Genomic DNA, 17,669 nt, shown 5'->3' with positions numbered 1-17,669 from the left:
AGTATTTTGTGGTCACAAGTAGCAAACAAGAGCTGCAATACTAATAGAAAAATATAGAAATTAAGCAGTATGTACAATTCACAACTTAGGTGTTTAGTGTGTCAATGAGAGGTATCCACTGAAAAAAATTTGGATGTAGCAGCAGTTGGCTCAGTCCTTGTACAGCTTCAGCCTTTAACACAGCCATCCACCCCTGTGCTTGAAACTGCCTGTCCCAAAACCAGATTGGATTGACTCCTGATTTGCTACTTGTGTTTAATGTCTAACATCTAAGGTTTAAAGTTTGATTTATTCAAAAATGCACCTGGGCTTTTTTATGACTGGTTTTATTAGAGGAGGAGTCCCAAGTTTTAGTGTGTGCTCATTCACAGTTACACTGCGTCTGGACAAAGATCAAGCTCAGCAACACGTAGTCAATGAGCCGCCCCTCTGTAAAACAAGATTAGACTGATGTCATCATTATTATCGTGTATTAGGCTAAGGGGTGTACACGTAACATACATAATGGTCATTAGATCAGTCTGTAATCAGATGGTTCATGATAAAATTTTACTTTTTTTTTATTCTGACCTTCAGAACCTGACTTAGAACTCTTAGTGATGGCTTATTGTATTTTCATCTGATATTAAATAACTGTAATTTATCAATGTTTATTAAGGTAAAAATTATATATATTTTTTAATAATAATTTCTTGTTATCCTGATAAAATAAAAAAAATGATAAATATGTTGTTTGTATTTAAGGCATTAAACAGTGTAGCGACGTATCATGTCATTTTCACTCCTCCGTGTACGGGGCAGCAAGTAACGCCTCTCCTTAAAACCAATGACTGTTCCCACAAAACTAATAGCTTGATTGACAGTGTCTCCGCCCACTTGAACATTGGTCTTCCGGGCTGCAGCTAAACTCAAAATAAAAGCCCAGTAGATTCGCATACAGCGAGTGTGAGAGCAGAATATTTTCATGAGCCATTAAAGAAACTACAAATCCCACAGCTGTGTGTCAGCCAGTGCCGCCGTAGCTCAAGTCAGCGGTTTTGATGGGGAATTACTTGAGCAGCGTCCGAATAGTTTTGCTACATTTCCTTCCTTTATTTTGTCAGATATTTTTATGAATTTCAGAGAAGAAAGAAACATGATAGGAAGCATAAAAAATAAAATAAAACAGGACAGGAAAAAAAAAACTTGCAACCTACAGCCAGGGGGTTCAAAAACAGACACATTACACACATTATACCAAAAATATTAAAATATTCACAGAATATCATTGTGTTTTGACAGCTTTCTTGTTAGAAACAGTAGTTGCTTTGTAAAAGCAATGTATTTACTTCATTAACAAATGCAATTTAAAGATTGGAGTATTTACAAATTCAATCAGATTTATTGTCACATCACATTAACACAGGTGTAAATGTGAGTGAAAACGTAAGTGTACAGTCCCAATGAATAGTCCTTTATAAATAAAATAAAATAGCTAGCAATAAAATAACATTGCACCCTGCCTTGGCAGGAGAGATCTTCATGCAACCAAATCGCACATGTTCAAAACAAAGAGAGATCACTATGAGTTACTGAGAATAAGTTCTCAGGAATTACATATTACATATTGTCCAGTTGAGTCTATTAATAAGGTTATTCCAACTGGACACTATTTGTGGACTCAGTATGGTTGCATGCTTTTAAAATGGGTTACCATGTTCTTAAAAAAAACAGCTGACTGCATCAATAACAATAGCAAACTCTCTATTTTGTCAGACTACACGAAACACACTGTCAGCAAGGACTATCGTGTTGCATTTCAAGCCTTTGTTTTACCACAAAAGCTCACTGAATCAAAATTGACCTCAGAATGCACCCTCTAGGGTGTGGGTTTGCTTTAAACATCTTTGCTTTTTTATTGGTTCCGGAAGTTCGGTGTTCATGCAAATGTATCCGTGTGGAAACGTCGTTTAGTTCCTCTTTCCAGTGACAGTGGCGCCTGATGGAGTTAAAGTTTCTTTAAATGTGGTCTGATGCTTTAGAAAACAAATGGATCTCGTCGATTCTAAAGGAGATGTTGTATTGAGAAGGAGAAGCAGCAGACATGCGCAAAAGAACGGTTTGTTCACTCGGATTTTTTTAGATGAATGTGCAATGTTTAACTTTAGCTAGCTAGCCTGCGGTTTATTGGTGTATGTAGCTATGAAAACTTTTGCGTTGTTAACTAATTGGAGCGGGATACTCAGTGTTCGTAGCTGTAAACACACCGTATCAGCACTACAGCTCGCCTCAGTCAAGCAGAACAGTTTGAAATGACTTAGCTTGCGTAGCTTCAGCGGAACTGGCAAAAAAAAGTTACTTTCGTTTCGTGATCGTTTGGCTGGTCTGCAGAAGTGATGCCGTTTCCGAACCTCTGCCAAGCTCATAGTAATGGACACATTGATGGACATATAAGTTGACACATACTTATATTGTGTTGGCTGATTATCAGTAATATCCCAGAATACCGCGATACTCAACGCACGGTATTGTGTTCGTGTACACATGAAAATACTGCGATTTTAGCGCAGTATAAGCAGCTTGTCTAGCTTCATTTTCCTAACCAGCTCAAAGCAGATGAATTCCAGAACGTGGGATTTCTCAGTTAGGCGGATAGCTTAAGCCCAAAGTTCAGGACTGTCCAGTAGGAATGACTTTCAGCTCTTTTTCTATTGGACAGGTTTGACTGTAGGCTTAAGTGATCTGGGAAACTGAGAAATCCTGCTTTAACCATCAAATAATAAACTTTGTATTTAAATCCTGTTTGTTTGTTTGTTTTTTTACAGCTGTGTTTGACGTTGATTTGAGACCCAGAAGCTCACTGAAGCGGAGAAGAGAAGTCGGGAAGGATGCTCAGTCTGAGGTTAATGGATCTGAAGAAAAGGACGAGGGTACGCCCGTGTGAAATGAGAGAATGTTAGAACTTTGGGTTCGGCAATTGCAGGTTCATCATATGAGAGCGAAATACTTAAGTGTCTGCTTCTAATACTTTTAATATGCTCTTTCTTTCTCGTCTCTTATCCCATCATGTAGATGCTGGGTCCCCTGGTAAGATATCAAGGCTGCAGACGGCCGAGGATGCTGAAGATGGACATGAAAACGGGGAAAAAAATAGCACGGTGGAAAGGGACACAGCTGACCATGTTGACCAGGACCAAGACATGAGCTCGGAGGATGAAAGTGAAAGTTGCGAGGCGGTCATAAGGAGTAAGATATTAGCTTTTCATATTGAAAGAAAGATCTCTTGAAGAACTAGGAATGACATCATGCTTTACATCATCATTTCTTTGTGTGTGTGTGTGACTATGTGTGTCTATATATATATATATATATATATATATATATATATATATATATATATATAATGTATATTTATATTTTTTTTTTCAGACAAACCTCTTTTTGAAGAGAAAAGCATCATCAGAACTGTTCGAGTTGGGAATCTGGAAACGGAAGAGCTCAGGACATTCTTAAGGAACCAGAGAATCCAAGAGCGCCCAAAGCCACCAATTCTGGGTGGTCAAGAAACCACTGCGTTTGGTTCACTCACCTCAGGAAGAGGTTTGTTAGTGTGACTGAAAATATCTTTCTATTTGTAAAATTGTAGAAAACCTCAGGAACGTTTCATACATACTGCCTCTGTGTGGTCGTACATCTCATATTTTCTATTTTAGTGCCCGTATCAGCAGGCTGTTCCGAGTGGACACAACCCCTCAGAGATATTTGGAACCTAAAGAATATTTGTTTTTCCCCACATGCTGCACATTCTCTGCAGAATTTACATTGAAATAAGCCATACAAACCAATAAAAGCAAAATAAAAAGCAATTCTAGATAAATGGAAATTGAACAAAATACTGGTTAAACATTTCATACTACATACGTTTCTTCAGGAGAGCCACAGGCTCCATGCTTTTTTCAGTGAATATTTATATTGAGCAAAGTAAACTTGACTATTTATTGATTTATTTGTCCCTCAGTTCTATTAAGAATGAGCATAAACCGAGACAATCCGATCTATATATTTTTATGCATAATAAGTAACAAAAATATTTGTAATTGTTTTTTGTTTTGTTTTTTCCCCCAACATTGACCCACACAGTCTGTGCACTGAAACTATAGGTGTTTACCTGTTGTCTCACACTGCAAACATTCAAACTACTTTAGTCCTGTATTGAATGTTGCTCACTGCTGCAGGTTAAGAATAATCTATGATGGTGGTGCAACCCAAAACATAAACATAGCATCGGACATGGGTCAGGCTTAATACAGTCAATACTTAATCCATTAAAATATACAGTATTATGTCCAAATGTTTGTGGACATCACTTTGCTGACACAGGCTTGTTTAGTCCCTGTAGAGAAGCCCTGCCAATAGAATAGGACTGTGGAGCTGATAACCATGAATCTATTGGCACTATGCTTAAAGCCAGGTGTGGGCTAGAGGTGTATACAGTATTGAGCTGTCACCAACGCTCTTGTCTCTGAATGCAATCAGAGCATCACAGCAATGCTCCAAAATCTAGTAAAAGGCCTCCCCTGAACAGTGGAGACAGTTACTCCAACAAAAGCAGGATAAACTGTTTTCTAAGTGTCCCAATACTTTTGTCCATACAGTACACATTGACTTTCACTAACCCTATCCACTGAATTAGATTTGGACATCTCTAATTACTAGCATTGATCATTTCCACTACAGGACTGCTGTATTTCGCCTTGTAAATTCTGTATGTGTAAATAGCCGTCATGTGCAGAAGTAACTCTGCCCTGGCCCTTTATTCACATGGGTTGTAGGTAGTATGTGTGAGAGGCATTATTTGTTATTGCTCCCTGTTGCAAAGAATATTTCCATTTAATTACACATATTTTCCTTATGGTCATTAAATCCTTAAGTTAAATTTTATCCACAGAACCTCCGAGAGCAAGTTCTGCATCTGCCCGTCCCAGATCACTGGAGAACAGGCAGGAGGTTTTGACCGTGAGGAGCAGCATAAGACAGTACCGAGACAAAATGGAAGAGAAAGCAAGAGGTTTGAATTGGATTTGCAAAACGTGTTTTAGTCCTAGTGGTTCATAGTTTATGTAGTTTGTATTGTCAACAATTCTTTTGTTTTAGGTGTCTCTGGTGCTGGTCTTCAGAGCTGGGACAGGCATCCACCCTCAGAAGGTCACACCACACGCATCCCCCAGACAAACACCATTCCTGCTAAGAAACAACCTCTGCAGCACAGAAACTCAGGTAGTGTTCACCCCAGCTCTTAGCTTCAGTGTGCTTTAAACAAATATTGTAATTAAAATATTTGAAAATAAAATTATAAGGTCGGTGGAAAGACCACAGCTGTGAACAGTTCTGTGGTGTAAAAACACACACTGAATCTGATTTATTTTTAAATAATTTGTTTCCAGTTGTTCCAAATTTGGTAGGCCAATTGCCCAAGACCTGTTCTGAGCTGATGTAAACTTTAAAACAAATTAAAGAAAATTCTTTGGAAGGTATTGGAAAATGAGGCCTAATTTTGATGAATGAGGCACAGCTATGTGTTAATGCACCTTATAGGGTACTTGTATTGCATTAAAAATACATGCTAGCCCTCATGCACCCTGGTAGGTGGTTCCAATGACTTTAAGAGGCTAAGAATTTTTGTAAAGTATAAATGCCATTATTGTAAAGATAGACAGTGGGTGGAAATTGGGAAATAGTTTTTCTATCTAAAATGTTCTTATTATGCTTCTCCTTAAGAAATAAAGAAACCAGTCACAACTAAAGCATCTTCAGCAAGCTACTCAAGAGGTATGTTCCTTCATGTGATTTCTTTTTCTGGCCAGGCATGGTGATGCTATGATGCTATGCTAATGATGTGATACCATGATGCTGTAGTAACTTTTCAAATTTGTCATTACAGGATATGCATGGTATTTGTGCAGATCTCTTCAGTGGGCTCTTTTACTACTGGCCTCACTTGCTTTGGGCTTACTGGGTTACCAGCACCTTCCTGTCTCATCATTTCTCAACCAAACAAAACAACACCAGAACAGGTTGGTGTCTAGTACAAAATTTGAAGCCCAGTTAGCCACACTAAAGCCTTTATTCCCCAGCCAGCGCTTAGAGCTGTGGAAGAGGACTGAGATCCATCTTAAGCGGCACCTCAAACTGACTGAGCCTACTGAGCCGGTAAGTATGATCTTGACCTCTGGTCTAGAGGCTGAGAAGACGCTGGGTTGCTTGGCTCAACGATTAGCCACCGCTTACTCTACAGCACTTAACGCCTCTGTTTTGAGTATTGATGGGCTCAGCAAAACAGCTCAAGATAGTGACCAGGTGAAACTGGATGTTGATACAGCGCTGAAAGAGGCCTTTGATGGTGGTAAACAAGCTGCTGTTGTCCACCGCTTTGAGGAACTGCCTCCTGGGTCCACGTTGATCTTCTACCGCTACTGTGATCATGAGAATGCCGCTTATAAAAACGTCTTCTTAGTGTTTACTGTGCTGCTGCCAGTGGCTGAACTGGACTCTAATCTGAGTCTGAACAGAGTGGAGGAGCAGGTACAGGAATATCTGAAGGATAGATTTGTCTCTTCTGTCAGGACAGCCACTTTTAACCAGATGGATGTAGATAAGCTGAGTGGGCTTTGGAGCAGGATCTCCCATCTCATTCTTCCAGTTGCTGCAGAGCAGACCATTGACCAGCATGGCTGTGGAGGTGGATAGGCCTTGGAGGTCTTTTTTGAGATGTTTTCTTCATGAGCAGATGTTTTCTGTACTGTGCCCCTGGAATTGTAGTGGTTTTTGTGCAGCTAAATGACAGGTGATATGTTCACTTGGCAAGGGCATACCTGACTGATTTTTCTATTGTTATTATTTTCAGGATTTTGTCTGTGGGACTGCTTTAAAATAGTTTAGAAGTCAACTGTAATATGTTTTTACATTTGTTTTGGATTTGCATATTGCATATTTGGCGCTATATTAAGTAAAGAGATCATCCATTTATCTGAAAGTGTATTGTTGTGATTCCTTTTGGAACATATAATGTCCTGCAGATGAAGTAGAAGAATATGATGAAGTGGAAGAAGAAAAAATCTCTTTAACATGCAATGTAAAAGTACATGTTTGTCTGTTTTACATTTCTGCAGTAGGGCTCAGAACTTAACAGCTGCACAGATTAACAGCTGCTCATTCTATCCAGTTTAACATTGACTTCATTCAAATAGAGAAACTGGACTATGAATGCTTTTTGCTATGCCATTGTTTTGTTCTTGATTTGAATTTCATAATTAAAATTTGTTAGTATTTTGTATTTACTTGTTGTGAGAGGTTTTCTGCTTTGGTGGCACAGAGAAGGCCTCTTGGTTGGTCTGTATCCCGATTACAGGATAATCAACTAATGTATTTTTATACAGATACAGTTCAAGGAAATACTTTTACAGATACACTTAGCAAAAAGGTTCCATCTAGTACTGAAAATGGGCCTTTGGGTCTTTTAACAACAGCTGAACTATTTTTGGTTGAGAACTATTTTTAAAGATTCTTAACAAAACTATTACCATTATCTTTTAACCAGGCAAAGAACTACACACACAAAAAAGAAAGGGAGTGATTCTGTATAAAAATATAACAGCTCTACAAACCTTAAATAATCTCTATAGATGTTACTTTTTGTGCCAGTAAGGCTATGAATGTTTTTATTATTATAAAAAAATATATGCAGTGCCTTGCAAACGTTTTCGGCACCCTTGAACTTTTTAACCTTTTGCCACATTTCAGGCTTCAAACATAAAGATATGAAATTGTCATTTTTTGTGAAGAATCAACAACAAGTTGGACACAATCGTGAAGTGGAACAAAATTTATTGGATATTTTAAACTTTTTTTTAGAAATAAAAAACTGAAAAGTGGGGCGTGCAATATTATTTGGCCCCTTTACTTTCAGTGCAGCAAACTCACTTCAGAAGTTCAGTGAGGATCTCTGAATGATCCAATGTTGACCTAAATGACTGATGATGATAAATAAAATCCACCTGTCAAGTCTCCGTATAAAGGCACCTGCTCTGTGATAGTCTTAGAGTTCTGTTTAAAGCGCAGAGAGCATCATGAAGACCAAGGAACACACCAGGCAGGTCCGAGATACTGTTGTGGAGAAGTTTAAAGCCGGATTCGGATACAAAAAGATTTTTTAAACATCTCAAGGAGCACTGTGCAAGCGATCATATTGAAATGGAAGGAGTATCAGACCAAATCTACCAAGACCCGGCCGTCCCTCTAAACTTTCAGCTCAAACAAGGAGAAGACTGATGAGAGATGCAGCCAAGAGGCCCATGATCACTCTGGATGAAGTGCAGAGATCTACAGCTGAGGTGGGACAACAATCAGTCGTACACTGCTCATTTAAAGTTTGCCACAAGCCACCTGGGAGACACACCAAACGTGGAAGAAGGTGCTCTGGTCAGATGAAACCAAAATCAGACTTTTTGGCCACAATGCAAAACGTTATGTTTGGCGTAAAAGCAACACAGCTCATTACCCTGAACACAACATCCCCACTGTCAAACATGGTGGTGGCAGCATCATGGTTTGGGCCTGCTTTTCTTCAACAGGGACAGGGAAGATGGTTAAAATTGATGGGAAGATGGATGGAGCCAAATACAGGACCATTCTGGAAGAAAACCTGTTGGAGTCTGCAAAAGACCTGAGACTGGGACGGAGATTTATCTTCCAACACAACAATGATCCAAAACATAAAGCAAAATCTACAATGGAATGGTTAACAAATAAACGTACCCAGGTGTTAGAACGGCCAAGTCAAAGTCCAGACCTGAATCCAATCGAGAATCTGTGGAAAGAAACAAACGCTCTCCATCCAACCTCACTGAGCTCGAGCTGTTTTGCAAGGAAAAATGGGCAAAAGTTTCAGTCTCTCGATGTGCAAAACTGATAGACATACCCCAAGCGACTTGCAGCTGTAATCACAACAATCTCATGGCTTCATGTTTGAAGCCTGAAATGTGGCAAAAGGTTGAAAAGTTCAATTACTTTTCAATTATTTACTATGAATACTTTTGCAAGGAACTGTGTATATATATTTTTTATGTATTTATTTATTATTATTTTTTTTATATACAGAAATCTATGAGGCAGGTGGAGTTCCTGTCTCAAGCCATTTTTGGTTTGCTGCTTGTAGTTATAGCCACTAGGGGGTGCTAGCTGACTGGTTAATTTAATTAAGATTTTAATATTTTTAAAATAAACAGAAAGTAACACGACAATGATTATTTTGTTACTTACTACACTGTGTGTCCAAATGCTTATGGACACCCACTGCTGACGCATATGTTCAGATGCTCACACACAGCTTCTAATCCATGTAGAGAAGTGTTGCCAATAGAATAGGACTCTCTAGAGCAGATAAACATGAACCTATTGGCGCCATGCCTGATGTCATTAGAGGGGTATAAATCCCCCTGCTGTGGTGCAGTGGAACTGTGCTCTCTGGAATAATGGTGCTTCATCTAATACTTCTGGGATGAATCTGGGAGTTGGGTATGAGGTATGGTGGTGATCATCTAACATTCTGACCTCACTAATACTCTTGTCCCTTAGTACAATCAAATCCTCACAGCAGTGCTCCAAAATGTAGTAGAAAGCCCAGACGGTTACGGCAACAACAGCAGGATAAACTCATATTTGTAAGAAGCCATGACATTTAGTCTGGTTTGCTCTTGATTACTGAAGTGAGTGGTGAAGATCAGTAAGGCATTCAGAAAGAAGGTTTTAGATAGTTGTAGTCTGAGGAGTGATTTAAAAAGATTCAGCTCATCCAGCATTTTTTCTGAAATCCAGGTTATTAACATGCAGTTTGTCCCACTTCTGAAGTATCAGCCCATACTATCACAAGAAGGCCTTACACTAGATGGTGAAGCATTTGCTGTGAGAAGGATTTGATTGCTTTTCAGCATCAGTGAGGTCAGGTACTGATGTTGAATGATCAGTTCTGTCACTCCAGCTCATCCAAAAAGCATGAAATGGAGCTTCATCACTCCAGAGAACACAGTTCCACTGCTTCATAGCTCTGGCTGGGGGTTTATACCCTTCTAGCTGGAGCTGTGCATTGAGCATGGTAAGGCTAATAAGCGTCCAGGACAAAAACATTAGTTACCTGTTTAAGGTGGTAGTAACTTCAGGCTCCTGCAGATGGCGATGCATACGAATGATCAGGCTATAAATTCCTGCGGGTGTGTGACAGGATTCATAGACTGAGAAGAGGTGGTAGAGTTCAGTGAGTGGCTTGTTGGATGTGTGGAAAATGGGTTGCAAAGCAGATGTTAATGATTGGCAAAAAGGAGTAATTGCATTTGGATTGCACAAAGCCCATATTGTGGAGGAAGTAGCTGAATCTGCAGGTGTATGGAAGCGTACAGACACACAGGTCTACCGGCAGTGGCAGAAATTCCAGTCTACAGGAAATTCCCCACGTCAGGAGTATTTTGCTGATAATCCCTGTCCAAGTAGATTTGCCTGAAAATTTTACAAAAACAAGGTAACACACTTGTTAAAGGCCTTAACATACAGTCCTTGAGGATTGATTGCGCTGATTGATGTGGTCCACTGGGCAGTACAGCAGAATGGTAGCATCGTGATTTGACAGTTAATGATATACAGTGTATCACTGTATTTTTATTATTTAATAAAATGAAAATCATGAGAATCATGTTGATGCTCATGTTGATGCATGCTGACTGCTTTGGTGAAGCTGCACAATATTTATGTAAAATCCTGAAAAATTACTCTACTGCTTCAGTCTAGTCTTTGACTTTCGGTTGTGTAGGTCTCAGTTTGTCCAGTAATGCTATAAATGCTCAAATCCTCACAACAGTGCTCCAAAATCTAGTAGAAAGCCTTCCCTAGAAAGCTTAGATGGTTATGCAAACAAAAGGAGGATATACTCATATTTTTTAATACCCTTGATTTTGGAAGAAACAACGAATGTGAAGGTGTCCCAATACTTTTGTCCATATAGGGTATATTGTGAACTTGAATTAATTCTAGCCTGAGAATAGTAAGCATTAAATGAGGGACACAATATTGAAGTTAGAGAGAGGAATAAGCTTTTATGAAGAGGAGAAAGGTGTAAAAGAAACTGAGATGATAACGTTTAAAGTTATTGTTTTTTTTAATATAATAGAGCTTTTGAAAATGGCTGTGTGCATAGTTCTGTTTTTTTCATATCTGGTTTCAGTAATGACCTTTATGGAAAAAAAAGATTCACCTTCCAGGAATGCACAGACTTCTATTTTGCAATACTAGGTTGTGGATCTGTTGTCAGATGTTCAGTGTTTGTCATTCCTAACAAATTAGTTGCTATTCTGTACCTTAGCCACTCCTGCTACACATAGCTGCAATTACCACTGTAAAAATGCTTCATCATTAAAAAAACAAAGCAAACATGCTAGATTCTCTCTGTTAATTCATTGCTTATTACTTCATGTAGTCGTTATTATTACTATTGCTATTTATATATAACCTTTATATGAGGTGTACCCATTACAGAGCAAGCCTCCACAATGCACTCACCCCAAATGAAAGGCGTGAAGCAGAAACCGGAAAGATGGGGGAAGCTTTTATCTTAAAAGCATTGCTGACAAATTCTTCTTTGTGACGTACATAGAAACAACATATTAACAAAGGGACCATTGTCCTAAATATTTTTAGCATCAGGCGCAGCAGCAGAATCATATTGTACTTTGCTTATTGACATTTTGCTGATTTGCTTAAAGTGGCCTAATAATCCTGTATTAAAAAAAATAATAATAAAGTTTTTTTTTCCTACTGTTGAATAAACCTGGTGAAGAGCAGACAGCTGTGTCTAGATCCTTGTAACGTTAAACCTGTTACATAAAAAGTCATTCTGTCAAGCTGATATGGACTTATTTTTGCGTCATGGGATTTCTAATCATACATTTCAGCTCATTGTCATTGACAAATAGACATAATGAAAGAAGGTTCATAGTTCATGTATGCCTACCATAAAAAAGTAAATAAATAAAGGGATCTATTGCCATGTAAGCTTATCTCAGTTCCACAGAACGAACATGAATGTTGGAATGCTGGTATGTCAATGAGACAGATGCTATCAATACTTTGAAGATAAGGTTGTCTTCAGATTCAGCTACTTTTTAATTAATTATTATTATTATTATTTTTTTTACATCTGTCTGACAGAAATCTAATAAGTGAATCCCCACTATTTTATGGTGGCAGGGCAAGAACTTTGAGACACACAGGAATATCATAATATTCTTCAGCTACTTTCTAGACCACCACCGTAACATCATCTTATAATGACAACAGCTTTGCATTACCCTATACATTTTTACATCAACTTAGAAGTGGTGTTCTAAAATAAGGACAGGTTAAGACACTGTCTAGTGGCGTTTACAGTAAAACATTTGCTGTAGTGTTTAAAAAAAAAAAAAAGAGTATAGTTCCCTATCTCAGTAAATTTCTAATTAAAGGATAAATGTATGTTGTATCCTATTCTTTTTGAGACTTGATAGGCTGGCAGTAATATAGGACTGGGGTAATATGACTTTAAGAAGAAGAATAAGAATACAGGCTGAAGAATTCTAGACCATCTTGTGTAGTGAGACAGCAGGGACATATATAATCTATTACAACAATCTAGTCTCATGATTCATGATCAAATGTTAACCCCATGTAAAGTGTTACTCAAAAAACATTCAATCATTTTTGGTTTCAATGAAAAATGTCAAACTAAAATCGAGGGGGACAGTCTGAAAGTTCGTCACCTGCAGAAGTCGTACCTAACCAAACGACTTTATTTAGAAGAATACAACTCATCCAAGCTCTTTTTCAGTCTTCCATTCTATGTAACTGAGCTGTAGACGTAAAAGCAAACTCTTTTAGACTCTTTTAGATCTCCATTCACACTTACCAACTAATACCTGTCTGTCCGATAGAACCTAAATCAAGAAAGAACTTGTCCATGGAACAAGATTGTGATCAATAGTGTCAAATGCAGAACATGCATTCAACAGTACCAAGATTAAAACACAACAAGAAAATGAGACCATTTGATAAATAATTAACCACTTTAGCCAGGGCTGATTCTGTACTTGTTTTCTGTAGATGTTTTGTAAACCTTGACTGGCATCTTATTAATTATTGCTACTTTAAAAGAAGCAAAGATGTTGCCTTCTCGAAGTTCTGTGACAGAAAGGTTGTGTTTGGTTGTGTTTTTGATGTTGTCATTATTTATTTGTTTTAACCACTTATATTGAAACAAAGTTATATTTTTTATCCTTGCCATGGAATTCATTGGTTGTAAAATTTGTAAAGCTAATAGCTATTTGTAAAAGAAATATAAAAAAGAAAATAAACCTGGTGTCCTCATACAAGGACATCATTTAATTCTGTAAACTATTTCCTGTTCAAGGAAAGGTTGTGATCCATTGATCATAATAAAGGTTCTTTGCAGAATTACAGACTGTAGTCCATCTGTTTCTCTGCAGACTTCCTACTGCATAGCCTCTTTTCAACATGTTCCTCAATGGTCAGGACCACCATAGAGCAGGTATTATTTGAGCGATGAGTCATTCTCATTCTGTTGCGCTGGTACGAGTGGTATACTGACCAGAAATATTCATCCAACATTGTCCTCTTGGCAGCATCATGTGACAGTTACATGTAAGTACATGTAACTCTACTTACTGTGTCTCCTAAACCAGCCACAAGCAGATTAAGACATATTTTACAATGTATGTATATATATATATATGTATACATATTACTGCTTATATATCTGCTGATATAAATACAGAACAATAAGTGTTGTGTGTGTGCGCGTGTGTGTACCGTGTGAAACATTCTTGTTTCTGTTTGTTGTTGCAAGATTAAAATAGATTAAAATGCGACCAGACACGACTGTAGACTAGAATAACAATGTGAACAGATACAATGTGATAGATACATACAAAGGTCAACAGAAAACTAATGTGTGGGATTCTACACTAGTATTGGGTAATTTAACAGCATGACTAAGACAAACCTTGAAACTATGTGAAACTATGTGTGCATTTGTTTCATACACACACACACACACTCATACCAAAATATTATGATCACCTCTGATTTAGAATTAACTCTTTAATTAAGTTCTTTAATGGTCCGGACTCCACAAGATCATACTTCCTGACCATAGAGCAGGAAAAAAAAAGAAAGAAAAAAAAGCAAAAATGCTCTTAACTTTAAATGAATTAAAATCAATGTAAAACAAACATTTATTTGAAGTAATTTGGAGCATTTCTGTTGTTCTATTCACCCATAATTATTTACAGGTGTACAGGGCAGCTACACGGGTCAAACCATGAAGAAAACTAAAAACGAACAAAAATGGAGATAAATGTTTTTCATGTTTTTGGACAGCAGCGATATACTAGACATTTACATATTGTGAGACTTAACTTGCCTTCACACCTGTGGTAATGTGACATAACAATACTTGTGATTTGTTTTGTAATTAGTACAGCTAATGAAGGGAAACTTTATTAGATAGAATCTACACAATCCCATTGCCTTGTGATGTGTGAGGTAAACATGTTCATTGCTAAAAGGAAATGTTCCACATACATTCAAAGCAATGAGGAAGTTCCTGTATGCAGGGACTAATAATAACAAGTGAAGTGTATGTGGCCAACACTGGTTAGTCATACACACGTCAATATTCATTATTGTTACTTGTATTATTACAAGTCCTGAATGCAGAAATAAAAACTTATTTAGTGTTTTTGTATAAAATTACATTAAAATCCTCTAATCTTTACATGTGTAAAGGACTATCAAAAAATTTGAGCCACCAAATACCCCCTTAGGCTCCTCTTAGCAAAACTTTAGACAGTTTGGAAACATGAACATCTTTAAAGAGTTTGGTGGTGTGTTGTAACACAGCTGTTCCAGATTATGCATGATTTTAAAATGGCATAAAACGTTCATTCAAAGAGGTAGGGGAGAGTGGAGCACAACCTAATGTGGGGTAAAATATGTTAACATATATATCTTATGTTGTTTCAGAGTACATCCTTATAATCATCTTATATTCCGATGGCATGTAGGAATTTTGACAGAAGTATCAGATAAATATTTCTGACCATAAAATTATATAAAACATTTTATTAATGACATTTTTTGATTTATTATTATTATTATTATTTTAAATTTTATGTGTTTAGTCAAATGACCTCCATCTCCCAATATTGTAAAGATCAAATGTCCATATGTTTAAATACACAAAAAAAAAGACAAAGGTTTTTTATGTATATATAAGTGTATATGTGTATATAACTCACAGTGAGAGCTCTCCAGACTAAAGTACAGCAAAACTGTGCTCTGCTGTGCCCTACACATGCTCTTGAGCATTGGACTTTGTGACACTAAAAAACATAATTTGGGGTTCTTGACATTTTTCTCTATCAGCCCTGGTGCAGCTGCTAACTTTATTGTTGGAAAACATGCTTCTGATAATCCCACCATTTTGGGATATACCTGGATAGCTCTACAAAATTCTTTTCTTCTAATAAAATGCTCTCTGTTTTTTAAAATGCCTGGCCCTTCCCTGTTTGACTACTAAAATCCCAGACACTAACGTTTACGTTTCCATACCATATAAATACACATAATGGTCAGATTTCTCTGTGTTTTATATTTGTCTATACTATTTGTACAAAGGTTCTGCTGTTCAAGACAGTTCAGGGCATGTTTCTAGAGCTCTTAAAGGTCATGACATTGTTATCACAAAGTGCCAAGTGTACAAGAGTTCTAGTACTGTATTTTTAAATGCTCACTTTTGTTTGGCTTTGCAACCAACCTGGCAAACTGACATTAAATGTTACACCCCATCAGCATTATGAAAATCTGATAGGATACACATCCTAAAAACACACATGATAAAAATGATAAAAAGTTATCACAAAATGCAATGTCATTACACCCCAAAGAATTGAACTGTGAATCATTTACACACCTCTTTGCTGAACGTCTGAACTTGTGACTTTAACATCTACGTAGATAATACCACAGTTGTCCTATTTCCAAAGTATTTTATACCTGACTTGATACATTTGTTCTATCACAGCATGTTAAAAGAGGCTACCCACTTGAGGCCATCCTCTGAATGTAGTTATTATTAAAGGCCTTGACATATCCAACCATGGTTAATGTTGCCCTTTCAGACTATTTCTGTTTTCTTTGACATACTGTCTTCTCCAGTTATTCAAACAGGCTCCTGTCTTAGTCATTAGTTTATAGAGGTCATAGCAATGTCATCAACTTTAAGCACTTTGATACACTCCTAGTTAACTGGGTGTCTTTGCCATGGTAAAACTGAAGAAAACTGTAGTAGCAGAGAATGCAGGAAAGCTGAACATAAGTGCAAGAATAGTTGACAGGGTAAGAAAACAGGCAGCATTAGAGCTTCTTTCCACAGAGGCTTTTTCAGGGCAAAAATAAAACAGATTTGATTAACCATTAAAGCAAATGACCACCAAAAACAACACAGCAAAATAATGAACCTAGGCCACTACTCAGAAACTACAAGGTTACCATGTGACAACTTAACAGAAATAACAAGAAACTGTGGCTAGAGGAAACCTTACATCATCAACATACTGTCTCAATACTCTGCCATCTGACCATCTAACCATCTTTAAATTTGTAACCAATGATCTGATGAGTAAATGGTTTACTTCTATCAGGCACTCTCTCAAAACATACTAACACAGCTGCCATTAAACTGTGATGACTCACAGTTTCAGTCATGGGACACTTTTATATAAAAGGAGAACATTACTGTAATGGACTGGATTCTGGTGAGCTACAGAATAGATTTTGAAATGCTGTTTTAGGGGAGTACTGTCAGGCCCGTGTCATCGCGCCCGCCCCCAGGGCGGACTCGAGCCGCAGCCCGCAGGTTCCCTTAAAGACTTTTGTTGAGTTTCAGTTGTAGTTTGATTCAATGTGTTGGTTCAGTGTTCTGTTCATGTTCATATGTTTGGTTCAGTTTGGTTGTCGTCTCACATGTTCTTGGTTTTGTTAATTATGTCATGTCTTGTTTAGTAATGTGTTTCACCTGAGACGGGGGGTACTTAAGGAGCTCGGCTACAGCTCGGCTACCCACCCCACAGCCCCCCCCCCCCGGTCTCAGTTGTGCTTTTGTGTTTGCTGTTTTAGTTGTCGAGTTTATGTTGTTTTACTGTTTAGTCACTTTAGTTGCTGCATTGCTTGCTTTTGTTTACCCTCTGTGTTGCACCCCTTTTCTGTAAATAAAAGTACTTGCATTGGCTCCATCCAGAGTGTTCGTCCCGCGGTGTCTGGCCTAACCAGCCATGACAAGTGTAAACATCTTGTAACTGTTTTTTGCCTTTTTCTGTCTATAACTGTCTATACCTTTTTTATTTTATTGATCATTTGTATCTTTAATTAATGTATGTAAAGCCTTAGTATGAAATGCGCCATATCTAAAATTGGATTGCCATTTATTACATAACATTTCTAACATCTTAAATGAACACTGAGTGTTAAATTTGATAAATTTTAACATTAATTAGTCTATGTAGATTAAATGCTCTGATGATTCACATCTATGC

General features: G+C 37.5%; 1 protein-coding gene across 1 annotated transcript; it reads left to right on the top strand.

The window, feature by feature from the left end:
* The first annotated feature begins 1,943 nt into the window (after positions 1 to 1,943).
* On the top strand, positions 1,944 to 7,312 carry LOC140557341 (uncharacterized). The gene is made up of 8 exons (XM_072681691.1): positions 1,944 to 2,098; positions 2,805 to 2,909; positions 3,052 to 3,225; positions 3,409 to 3,579; positions 4,928 to 5,047; positions 5,134 to 5,256; positions 5,758 to 5,808; positions 5,921 to 7,312. The coding sequence occupies exons 1-8, from the start codon at positions 2,029 to 2,031 to the stop codon at positions 6,724 to 6,726; spliced, it is 1,620 nt and encodes a 539-aa protein (XP_072537792.1). The 5' UTR covers positions 1,944 to 2,028; the 3' UTR covers positions 6,727 to 7,312.
* The last annotated feature ends 10,357 nt before the right edge of the window (positions 7,313 to 17,669 follow it).

This window comes from Salminus brasiliensis, chromosome 6, assembly GCF_030463535.1.
Source record: "Salminus brasiliensis chromosome 6, fSalBra1.hap2, whole genome shotgun sequence".
In the NCBI taxonomy this organism is placed as follows: Eukaryota; Metazoa; Chordata; class Actinopteri; order Characiformes; family Bryconidae; genus Salminus; species Salminus brasiliensis.
The sequence above is the reverse complement of the archived record's forward strand: the minus strand, read 5'-3'. Positions and strand labels throughout refer to the sequence as shown.